The following is a 12,377-nucleotide window of genomic DNA, read 5'->3' on the forward strand; positions in this document are numbered from 1 at the left end:
TGGCCACATTATGTAGTGAAAAGAAATTTGGGTGTGGAATCGAGGCCTGTTTCAAGCACTGTCTTTTGTGTGAATGGCAGACAGTCTACCTTAAAGCAGTTCCTCCTGGGTCTCACTGTTGGTCTCCTAGGCCTGGTTGAGTCTAGTCTGATTCCTCAACCTGATGACCCAAGAGGATTTGTGTGAATCAAATAAGCCCTTTTTAAAATGATAAAGTACTAACATTTTCCATATATTTTAGCTTATCCTTTTATTATCCCCTCACCTTTATTTTCAGTCAGTCTCAGATTTCCATTGATTCTTTGTAGCTTCTCTTTGGATGACCTTAGTTAAGTATGTGGAAGATTGCCCCTAGCTTTCTAAGGTATATCTCTGCCCTCAGATTGGTCTCCCTAAAACAGTATTCTGATCAGGTTGTTCCCCTACTCAGAATATATATTCATCCCCTAGGAAGACTCTGTTGAAAATTCATATTCCAAAAAAAGTGTTTGACAAAATGTAAGACTCATTTATCATACAATCAGCCTGTGCTATCGATCCTATAAAGCCTGGCCATAGAAGAGTTGCCTAGCCCTTGATGTGTGCTCCCAAGTCCTTGTTGATGGATTGTTGCCCAATATTTGGGCAACTGTGAAGTAAACCGTGGTGCATGACTTCGCTGGAATATTACTGTGCCATAAGAGTCAAGTTGAGGAATTTAGGGAAAAGGGGGAGATGAAGGACATGAGATAGAGTGAATAGGGTAAAAAAGTACACACAGGGACAGTTGAAAAAAAAGAAGGAAAAAAAATAGGATTGAACTCAACAGTGCTTAATCAGGAAAACCTGCCCTGAAGACAAGTTAGAAAAATGTACTTATCCAGTTCTTTATATACAGGTGGGCTCCTGTGCCTATACAGTGCCAGATGGTCATCTTTGCTGAATTGTTTTTTGACCTTTTTTTTTTTTTGCTTTTATTATAAGAACTGGATCACTGGATAAGGGAAAGGATGTATTTATAGTGAGGGTGATTTTAAAAAAGTTGATTAAAATAATAGATACATGTTCCAAAATAGTTATTTAGTATTTTTCTAGGAAGACTCTGAGGGTTTGAGGAGAAGAGGGAGGGTAGGCTTTTGCCTGTTTGAGAATCTAGCGAGGATATAATATATCTCACAAGTTGCCCTGCCCAAAATTTATGCCCCCAAATATTGGAGTTGATAGATTGCTTTCCAAAACAAAATTCCACTTCAAGAAGGCCTACTGGACTTTGCTGTAAAGAAAATGTGACTGGACAATTGAAATCTCACATTGACTGCCATAATTTCATGGTAGCATAGTAAAGATATGACTTCTGAGGTGATATTTTTAGCATTAGAAAGAAAATTCTTTTTTTACTAGAGAGACACCTGTCCAGTGACATTTGCATGGCATTCCAGCATTACTCTAACATTTCATTGCCACTCATTATTATTTACATAGGGATTTCTCTAGCAAGAATGACATCCAAAAGGGAAAAGAACCTGTATGTACAAAAATATTTAGAGTAGCTCTTTTTGTGGGGGCCAAGAAGTGGAAATCAAGGAAATGCCCATCAACAGGGGAATATGATTGTAATGGAATATAAGAAATCAATGGTTTCAGAAAAATCTGGGAAGAATTATATGAGTTGATGCAAAATGAAGTGAGCAGAACAGGAAAACATACACAGTAATAACAATACTGTAAAGATCATCAACTATGACTTAATTATTCTCAGCAATACAATGATCTAAGATAAAGGACTCATGATAAAAAATGCTGTCCACCTCAAGAGACAACTGATGAAATCTGAATACAGCTTGTAGCCAATTTATTTTTACTTTATTTTTCTCTTATCACTATGTTCTTTTGCAACATGGCTAATATGGAAATATGTTTTGCATAATTTCACATGAACAATTGATATCAAATTGTTTGCCTTTTCAAGTACAGGAGTAGGAAAAGAAGAATTTGCAACTCAAATTTTTTCTAAAATGAATGTAAACATTTTTACATGTAGCTGAAAATCATTTGATAAATTAGATAAAATATATTGAAAAAATAATATTCTGCATCAAAGTTATACATCTTTCTATTCATTTTTTTCTAGTTACAACTCTGAATCAAGCAGTATCCTATATAAGCAAATAGACCTTCTATAGGCTAAATACCTATATGTATTTCTTTTTCAAATATGTGTAGATGTTTTGTGATTAAAAAAATATATATCATACTTGAAAAGCAAAACTAAAAGGCCTTTGGGTGTTCTGTGACATAAATGTAACTGTATAAAAGATCCAAATGGCTTGGAGAATTCAGCCAAGGGATTTGGTATTATAAGGTGGGAATATCCTTTGATTATTCTTTCTTCTTGTGTCTAGTGTTTCCAGCCTTGAGTACCAGAATGCCCTTCTCAGGATAAGTCCCATCGTTGAGGAACACAAGAGGACCATGATTCCGGCAGAGCCTCAGCTCAACGTGTGTAACCCAGCAGTCATGGTAAGAGGCTTGTGAATAAACATAAAATGCCTCCGATCCATCTCAGGACTTTGGTGAAATGGCAAAAAGGCCTTCGCCTTCCACTGAGGAGGCTGAAGAAGCTGAGGTTTGATTGAAAGCAGACTTGAATTCACTACTAGTGTCAGTGGGCCAGGAATGACTACAGGCAAAGAGGCCAACCCCTAGTTAGTAATAATGGGGAATCTGTCTATGTTCAGATACCATGTAATCTCTAGCAATTCTACCTCCTTCCTTCCTTTCCCTAGTCCCCTAGACATGAGTACAGGAGCTCCAACCCACCTGGGCTAACTAGATCCCCCTCCTCATCAGTGTTTGTTGAGTGCACTCATTGAAAGTGGCCCTTCAACTCATGGTCTAGTGTCATGGATCTTGGCTCTGATACTTAATGTTCATGGTTAACTTATTTAAACTCCTTCAATTTTCCTAACGATAAATTGGGGAGAATAATATTGACAATCCCTGCCTCACAGGTCTGTTGTGAGTTAAGTGCTTTGTAAACTTGAAAGCAGTCTATAAAATGGCAGCTAGTCCTAAAATTGTTGAAGAGAAGGGAGCCCTTTGATGCTCGACCAGAGAAGCTCCATCAGTGACCTCTCTCTGTCCACTTGACACCAAGTCCCAGTTATACTTCAGAGATCAAATTTAACTTGTTGCTGATGATTGTGGCTTATTACTCACACTCTACACATTTGTGTGGGCACCTTGGAAGCCATAGGAACTGCTCCAGAGACCAAGAGATTAAATTTAATTAAAGAGAAGAAGAAACTGTGCTACCCCACGGTCATCAAGCTCCTGCAGGTCAGAAGTAAGACTTTACCCAGCTATCCTGCAGTGGTCCTTTCCTGGCTCTTAGACCTGTGAATTGTTGGATGTCTTCACTACTTCTCTTTGTTCCACACCAGACTGACTGGTCTCTATATAACTGACTTAGTGGATGCATAGGGGTGAAATTCCCATTCTGGTGACCAGCACCATCTATTTAACCAACTACTCATGATCTGTATCCACTTTTCTTTTTTTAAAACCTTCATCAATAGGCAACAACACTCATGAAAATGTCCCCATTCTGCCCTGAAAGTGTTAGTTTTTTCCTCAGGATTTGACTGTCCCTTTCTGGATTCCTTCTGGCTCCCCAAAGCTATGAGTAAGCTCCCTGACTCCTCTCAACTGGACTAAGACCCATTCACACAGATGATGTTTTGCTTATGAATTTGTCAAATTGTTGTTTATCTCATTTCTTTGGCTTCACTATCTCTTTCCTCTTTTCATTAAGTTCCATAAAAATTTTAATCTATATTCAAAATAATTCATAAGAAGATTGTTTTACTTTTTGTAAAAACCCAGTAATATTGAAATCAGGAGAAAAGACAGAATAAAAGCAACATAAAACAATCAAATAACTTAACTTAATCCCCTACTTTTAAATCAAGAAGTACAAGTGTAGACAGTTGTTCCAACTTTCCTAAAAGGAGAGTGCATTCCAGTCTAATGTTGCAAAAACCTGTGAGAGATCTGGATATTGTGTGCAGGCTGTCTTCCTGGCCCAAGCAGTCTGCGGCTCCAGAAGCTCCCAGGGCCACCTGACAAAGAAGAGACACCCAGCACCCAGAACCCAAGAGTGAGGCCCAGTCTGGCTGATCAGTGGGAGCCTCCCCCTTTGGCCCTGTTAGTAATGAGCTGTTTGACCCTAGGCAAGTCTCACCTAACTTCCCCCGCCCTCTGTCAGGTGCATGTGAGGGGCCAGGAAATGGGGAGAGCCAGGGTCCAGGGAGGTCAGTGGCTGAACCCAATGATCTCCTGAGCCTTTTGCAAATGTCATGGTGGAGGGTCTGGCACTCCACTCATTCAGATTTGAAACTGGAGTCTTGTCCATGTCCCCTTTTCCTTCCTTCTCCCCCTTTTCCAACACCACCACTTCATTCTGTTGGAGATCGAGACAAGGAAATGGGAGCCAGGGAACCCTTAGAGAGCCAAAAGCCTAGTGTAGCACCCATATATAGTAGGTGCTTAATAAATGCTCAGTGACCAGCTGACAAAGCTGCATTTCCACCATATCCCTGTGACACAGCCCCAGAGCTGCGGATCTGTTTTTCCTTCCACAAATGCTTATTGAACATCTCTTAAATGTAGAGCATCGTGCTGTGGGGGCCCTGGGGACCCCATCCCTGCCTTGAGGAGCTTTGGAGCAGCATGGGAGATGGGACATGTGCATAGACAACCATGATCCCAGGCTCCCTCCGTGGAAGGAAGGCCCCCAGGGGACCCTTCCAGCTGGAGTCATTGAGCAGAAGGGGCAATCTTCTGCTCTTTCTGATGTCACACAATTCTGTAAGCTCAGGTTCTGTTTAGGAGAAATAAATTAAGATCAAATTCCAGGATCAAACTAAATTGCAGAGTTGGGAGCTGTAAGTTGTTTTTTATGTTCAGAGGGCCTTATTTTGAGGGCTCCTAAGCTGCCCTGAAAGCCCAAGATTTGGGAATCTGTACGGACGACAAGTCCAGATGGGTACATATACCAAAGGGGTAAATCATTGTTCAGAGCCATCCAGGAGTGAATAATGAGGAGTAATGGAAAGAAATTGTGCAAAGGAAAATTTAGTCAGAATATTAGGAAAATTTTCCTAGCAGCAAGGTCTCTGAGGTGGCGAAATAGTCCCCTTCAAGGTAGCAGTGGATGCCCCACTGATTGAGTCATTTAAACTGAACTGGACAAAGCCCAGGAGAACAGACTGTAGGAAACAATCCTTCCTTGGCTAGATGGGAGCCAGGGGAGTAACAAGCTGACTTAATAGGTCTTTGCCGAGTCTGGTTCCTTTGATTCCCTGTTTTGCTGCAAAAACACTCTAAGAGCCGTGTGTTAGCCCCGCACTTTTCTTCCTTGCTTCATAAAAGGCTCAAGTGTCCGGATTAACCCTTGGTCTTCAAGTCAGCAGTGACTTTGTTTCTGACTCAGAGGGGAGATGTTTGTTGGATTCTGACTGTCACTTCATAAGCTCTCGGCTTCTCTGGCATCTCTGCTTCCTCTCTGAGATGGCTGCCATGTCAGATCTGACGTCCCCCTCCTTCCTGGGGCAGCACCCGCTTGTGAGGAGAGAAGGAGCACTTCCCTTGCCACTCTGGTCCCCCCAGCTCATTTCCTGCCCACCTCTCCGGTCGCTGGTACAAGCCAAGGGCTTCTGGGTTTGCCCTTCCCATGCCAATTTGTTCTTTTCCCCATGGAGCAGAATCCTCCGTTTGACAGACCATTTCTTCACTTTGTCACTAAGGAGGCTATTTTTGTCTCTCAAGGTGTTAGCAGCCCCACCCAAGTGCCTACTCGGTGACAAGTTCTACTGTCAACCAGATCATTGATGTGGAAACACGGCCCTTGTCAGGAAAACCTGGACGATTGCTGGTCCACCACCACCATCTACTGTTCCTCACAGGAACTGTCTGTATCCAGACTCAAAATGGCAGCTCATTGATGTCCTCTAAGGGAAAGCATCTCTAAAACTGAATTTCCAAATTAAAAACTAGATTTCCTGTTCAAGACATCATGTGTATGCTTACATGTATTTCTGGGTCCTGCTTTTTTTCACTATAATATAGGCCCTCTGGACTCTTTCCCACCATTATCCCCCAAATAGGCTCCTCCTCCACTTCCTGGAGAAAGGATGAGAATAGCTCCAATGGGACTAAAACTTCATCTTCCTCCATCACTTTCTCTAGTAGACCCAGGTTCCTGCACATTGTCAGAGCTCCACCACCACCCAGAGTAAACAGTGCATGTTCTGTACAACATATATGTTGCATAAGTTAACTGCCCATCTACAGAAAATAACCTGTTTGGAAATGGGCCCATCTATCTATACCTTGACAGCTACCTCCTGTTTAAGTACAAAATAAAAAAAAAAAAAGATGATCCAGGGCTTTAAAAAAAAGTTTAACATAAGTAAACTTTTAGTCTCTTTGCGAGTCAGTACATGCTGGTAGAGTCAGCCCCAGAGCCAGAAAGACTTGAGTTCAGATCTGACTTCTGAGCCATGCTACCTCAGTGACCTAAGCAAGCATTTAACTTTATAGTGATCTCAGCAACTCTCCAAGCTGACATGAATTACAGATCAGCTGCTGACTGGCATTGGAAAAGAGAGTTTTCTCATCTGGAAGCTCAATGTGCCAGTGAAATCACAGGTCTCCTCCCTCTTGCTTTTTCTATTGCATTTAGACATATCCATAATCAAACTTGCAAACTTTACACGTATTATCTCAGTTGATCCTCACAACAATCCTAGGAAGTAGTTGCCATTGTCAGTTGAAGCTAAGAGGTTTCTTGCTCAGAGTCACCCATGGTATCTGAGGCCAGATTTGAACTCAGATCTTCCTTTCTCCAGGGTGGCTTTCTATCCACAATGTGAAAAATTACTTTATAAGACATGTTTTTTTATCCTACTTAACCTATCATGTTTCAGTTTAGCTGAAAAATTTGTTATCCTATAATATAGAACTTAATCTATAGCAGGTATAAGTTTTTTCAGGGCAGGGTCTTTCTCCAATTTATCTTTGGATCTCTCCCACTAATAAGCACTGAATAAAGGTCCCTTAAATTGAATTAGTACATGCTTAATTAATATTTGTTAAAGGGCTAGTCAACAAAGGAATACAGTGAACCTGGAATTGGCTCCATTTTAGCAGAGATGGAACTTGCTAGAATTAGGCATCATTCAGAACCTATGTTTCCAGAGACAGAATAAATCAATCTTAGGACAAAAAGTGGAAGATGAAAGTGGCCTTTCTTTTTATAGAAGGCATTGCAACTGAGGTCAGTCTATTTTTTTCATTGGCAAAGTGCCCCAAGTGGAGAAAGAAATCAATTTGAACAGTGGTAGGAGATAATATAGACATTGTTAATATATGACAATTCAGTTACAATTGCATTATTCAGGTCTTCTTAACTGGTTAGTTTTGATAGCATTTGAACAGCAGCACCAGTTCAATTTTACCAGAAGACTGGTAACTGAATTTCTTTTTTAACTTAATGTGTTTAAATTCAGTAAGAACCCTTTAGCTAGTTCATTTGTTGGGATTTGTTGAGACCCTTATTCCTACAGGGTATTTTTAAAAGGTTTTGGAAGAAAACTGGGTTCTCATAGAAATTCCATAGACTTCACAGAAGATGGTAACAGAACTAGGGACATAGTTTGGAAAAAAGCCATTCCAGCTTGGCCCTGTCAATCTTGATGGGTCCTTGCCAGCACTTTAAACAGCCCCCCAACTGGAGCGCATGCATTCCAGGTCATGATTCCCACTTGTTGATGTGACCACCATCACCTCCATTTTCTTCATACTAGCCACTCTCTCAGCTCTGTGGGGATGCGGTGATCAGATCCTGTCTCCTCTGAGCCAAAGATAAGGTCTCAGCCCTGAGTCGCCGGGCAGCAGATCTGAGCTCATCTCACCTTCTTCCTTAATGTTTTTATTGACAGAACTGGGCCCCTGCTGGTTGTGAGAAGTTGGGACGGTGCTTGACCCCACCAGAGTCCGAACCAAAGAAGTGCTTCTGGCCCCACTAGTGGCCCTTCCTCCCCGTGGATCCCAGGGACCCCACGGCAGATACGGGGAGCACACCTGCCCTGGTGGGGCTCATCAGAGAGGCAAGAACATAGAATGTAGAGAGACAAGTTGTCACATCCCTCGGTTGCAGCAGAGATTTTCGACAGCTCCCTGGTGAGAGACGAGAGCATATGCCTGTCTTTGCAAGCTGTTGCCCGGTGTTAAATTCCTCCATAACATTTCTCTAGTGAGGGAAGGTTTGTGGCCCAGAGGGATGACCACCCAGGAGAGAGAAACCCAGAAATGGCTTTTCTCCCTATGAAAAATCATGTTTCCCAAAGACCAACATTTGAAAATAGGGGAGCACCCTGGAACTTGTCCTCAAACCAGCTGGCAGGGGACCTTCCCCCATATCAACCACAGTGTTACAGGCTGGCAATAGAGAAGGGGAAAAAACAAATACTCCTTATTGCTGTTCTCTTTTCCTCTTAAATCCTTGAAATACTTGCTGACATGTGCATCTCGCTTATCTTTGCATTGGTACTGCAAAGGGACAAGGTATTATTATCCCCAGCATTTCTAATTACCTTCTTGACAAGCTTTCTCCAGGACCTGAACCTTAAGTTCGTGTGTGTGTGTTCGTGTGTGTGTGTGTGTGTGTGTGTGTGTGTGTGTGTGTGTGTGCACAAACGAGTGTGCCAAGCTCTATTCTCATCTTTCTCCCCAGTATTTCAGTCCCAGTATTAACTGTGCAGCTGCCAAACTTGGGTTTCAGTTACTCAAGAGAGAGAGGCTAGAGGAAGGAACCTGGGTCTAGCAGAGAGGCCACCCGTTTGCCATCCAGCCCATCACATCCTGCCCTGAGGCTTCCTGGCTTCCTCTTGAGCCACTCTCCCTGTCACCATGCTCCACAGACGGTTCAACTGGACAGATGGTGGTGAGGCAGGAAGTCCAGAGGAGAGCTGGGAAGGGGATGCTGAGGCTAGTGCTTTTGGCCTAGAGGAAATAGAAGGGGGAATTGGGGAAGTTCCCTGCTTGTGGACCCCAGGCTCCAAAACACCATTCAAAAATGGAATTTGCCAACTTACTGCTTACTGTGTTGTCCACGGTGAGAACCTGGAATTTCAGCAGCTTCAATTTCTCTGCCTTTTAGTAGTGATGTGGAGGGGAGTGGAAAGTATTCATTCCATCTCCAGAGTCTGACATTATCCTGGAGGCCACTGCAGAGCCCTGAGGGCCAGCCCATGGTGCTGGGAGGCAGCCTCAAGCCAGACAGTAGGGAAAGGGAGGGAGCTAGGAACTCTGGGTCTTTGCTGTCCTCACCACAGTGAGGAATCAGGGGAGAACAGTGGGTGGCTGCTTCTCTCCTTGAAGTGACCTCAAGGGATAAGAAATGGGAGCCACCCTGCTAGTCTCTCCAAGATCGATAGATGTGCTGATTTCTCTCCCCACAAAAGGAGAGATGGCTTGGAGACAGCTTCTGGGGGATATGCTACTCCCTGTATGTATTAGATGGGGGGGTTGGGGACCAGAGGGATGGGAATCAGGAATTCTGAGTCTCTCCATCTCTTCCTCCCAAAGATAAAGGCAGACCTGAAGGCAGTGTTTCCTGGTTTCCCAATTGCCCTCTGACTCCCTACCAAGTATGAAATAGGACACAAGAGACATACCTGGGAGCCGAGATCCTCCAGAGCAGGTGTTGTCCTCCCCTCTCTGCTCTGGAGCAGCAAGATAGGAAAACACAAAACTGGTCCTCACCACTTGGCAGATTTTAGGAAGGCCCTGAACTATGCCTGGCTCCGTGTCCTAAGTGCCCTGGAGGTGGGGAGGACCAGCTTGGTGTTCACGATGGCACTGCCGTCTCTTGGTTTGATTGCTTTCTGTGATACTCCACATCGTGCCCCCTGACCATGGTTGTCTCCCAGTGCTCCACCTTGGTCCTTTTTTCTGTTCACTTTGTGCTCTTGGTAATCTTATCAACTTTCATGGGCTCAGTGACCTCTAGGTAAAGTATTTCCAGATCTTCTTTTCCAACCATAACCTAGATTTCATGGGTTTCATGCCAAGATATCTCAAATTGGATTTCCTGTAGACATCTCAAGGTAGGTAGAGGTCATCTTTCCCCATAAACCAGCCTCTTTCCCATCCTCCCACCATACCAGCTTCCCCTCCTAAAGTCCTCTCTCTCTTGTTAACCCCATATAACCAGTCTATGACCAAATCTCATCATTTCTACCTTCACTGAAGTTGCTTGCGAAATTCTTTTCTTCTTCTGCTGGAGAAATGGTCCATTTTTATTTGTCCATTATATAATTCAAGATTACTGCTGCAGTTCTAGAGATTTCAACTAATGATTTTTTAAATATTGACAGAGTACTTTTAAGAGTGATTTGGTATAAAGGATGTAAAATAAGTATTGGATTAAAAATAGTTTTGAAATAGTGAAAAACAATTCTACTCAGGATGTAAAATAAATGATTCCAAAGAAACAGCTACTTCTGCCTAATTTGAATGTATTTTTTTCCCCTCTGTCAGATTGGAAGGTTGGGGGACTTATTAATCATTTGGTAAGTGTCAGTTGTTGGAGCTATAACAAATAACAAGAAAAAAGTAAAGTTGCCCCCGCCCTCAAGGAGTTTTCACTTTAATGGGAGAAAACTACACAAAAAGGGACCTGAACTAAGATGGGGAGATCCTGGTGTCCAAGTCCTGAAAGCCCAAGCAAAGGAGCTGGAAGGAGCCTATCCCTCTCCTCCTACCTCTGGGTAATTTGACATTTTTTTTTAAAAGAAAGGGAAAAACCCAATAACGAGTGTCAAAAATGAAAAGGGTGAAATCACCATCAATGAAGAAATTAAAGCAATCATTTGGAGATATTTTGTACTATTATATGCCAATAAGTCTGACAAATCAGCAAAATCAATGAATATTTTCAAAAATATACATTACCTAAAGTAACAGATCAGGAAATAGAATGCCTAAATAACCCAGCTTAGAAAAATAAATAAGCCATTAATGAATTTGCTAAAAACAAAACCCCAGGGCCAGATGAATTCTTTAGAGAATCCTACTAAACACTCAAAGAACAGGTAATTCCAATGCTATAAAATTTATTTATAAAAACATATAGGAGTTCTGTCAAACTTTTTGTGGTGCTAACTAAACCAGGAACAGCTAAAAATAGAAAAAGAAAAGTATAGATCAATTTCCCTAATGAATCTCAATGCAAAAATATTAAAAACCTAGCAAGGTGATTATAGCAATATATCACAAGCTTTGAACTCCATGACCAGGTGGGAATGACACAAGGAATATTAGGAAGGCTATCAACATAATCTTCCTTATCACTGACAAAGCCCACAGAAATGATAAGAGATGTCAATAGATGCTGAAAAAGCTTTGGACAAAATGTAGCACCCATTCCTATTGAAAACATTAGAAAGCATGGGAATAAAGGGAGCATTCTTCAAAATGATAAGCAGTAATTCTCTGAAACCATCAAGTATTATGGGTATAAGCTAGAAGCCTTCCCAATAAGATCAGGAGGTGATCTTAGTGGGTGCCCATTACCACCGCTTAATTATTCAATATTATACTAGAAATGTTAGCTACAGCAGTAAGGGAAAAAAAAAAGAAATTGAAGGAATTAGAATAGACAAAGAAATAAAATTATAATTGTTTATAGATGATAGAAGAATCCTCGAGAATCAAGTAAAAAACTTCTTAATTAAGTTTAGCAAAGTTACAGGATATGTTATATTAATCATCAGCATTTCTCATATGACCAACAAAGCCTAGCAGCAAAAGACAAAAAGAAATTCTATTTGAAATAATGAAACAATATAGGATAACTTGGTAATCTCCCTTCTAAAACAAACTCAGAAACTATATGAACACAATTACAAAATGCTTTTCACACAAACCATTGGAAACATTTAGAAATATTGAAGAATTTGGAAAAAAAGCCAATTTGCTCATCAATATCATAAAAAGGACAATTCTGCCTAAACCAATTTATTTCTTCAGGGCCATTCCAATCATACTACCATGGATTGAGGTAGAAAAAAAAATGAACAAAATTTATTTGGAAGAATAATATGTCAAGAATATTGGGAATTAAGGGGCGGCTAGGTGGTGCAGTGGGGGGAGCACCGGCCCTGGAGTCACGCGGACCTGAGTTCAAGTCCGGCCTCAGACACTTCATAAGGACCCAGCTGTGTGGCCTTGGGCAAGCCACGGAACCCTGTTGCCTTACGAAAAAAAAAAGAATATTGGGAATTAATGGAAAAATATAAAAAATAGAAAAGATGATGCAGCAATCTAGGTCT

The 12,377-nt window shown here is 41.6% G+C and overlaps 1 protein-coding gene across 4 annotated transcripts in view; it reads left to right on the forward strand.

Annotated features, from left to right (window-relative positions):
• Positions 1-10,544, forward strand: part of GALNS (galactosamine (N-acetyl)-6-sulfatase) — a 60,755-nt gene extending 50,211 nt beyond the window's left edge. For all 4 annotated transcript variants that reach the window (XM_074201143.1, XM_074201148.1, XM_074201163.1 and 1 more), the window contains 2 exons: positions 2,382-2,499; positions 7,983-10,544. In XM_074201143.1, coding sequence (XP_074057244.1) covers positions 2,382-2,499; positions 7,983-8,069 — 205 coding nt within the window. In that variant the 3' untranslated portion in view covers positions 8,070-10,544. The remainder of the gene's footprint in view (positions 1-2,381; positions 2,500-7,982) is intronic.
• Positions 10,545-12,377: the final 1,833 nt, after the last annotated feature.

This window comes from Macrotis lagotis, chromosome 1 (assembly GCF_037893015.1).
Source record: "Macrotis lagotis isolate mMagLag1 chromosome 1, bilby.v1.9.chrom.fasta, whole genome shotgun sequence".
In the NCBI taxonomy this organism is placed as follows: Eukaryota; Metazoa; Chordata; class Mammalia; order Peramelemorphia; family Peramelidae; genus Macrotis; species Macrotis lagotis.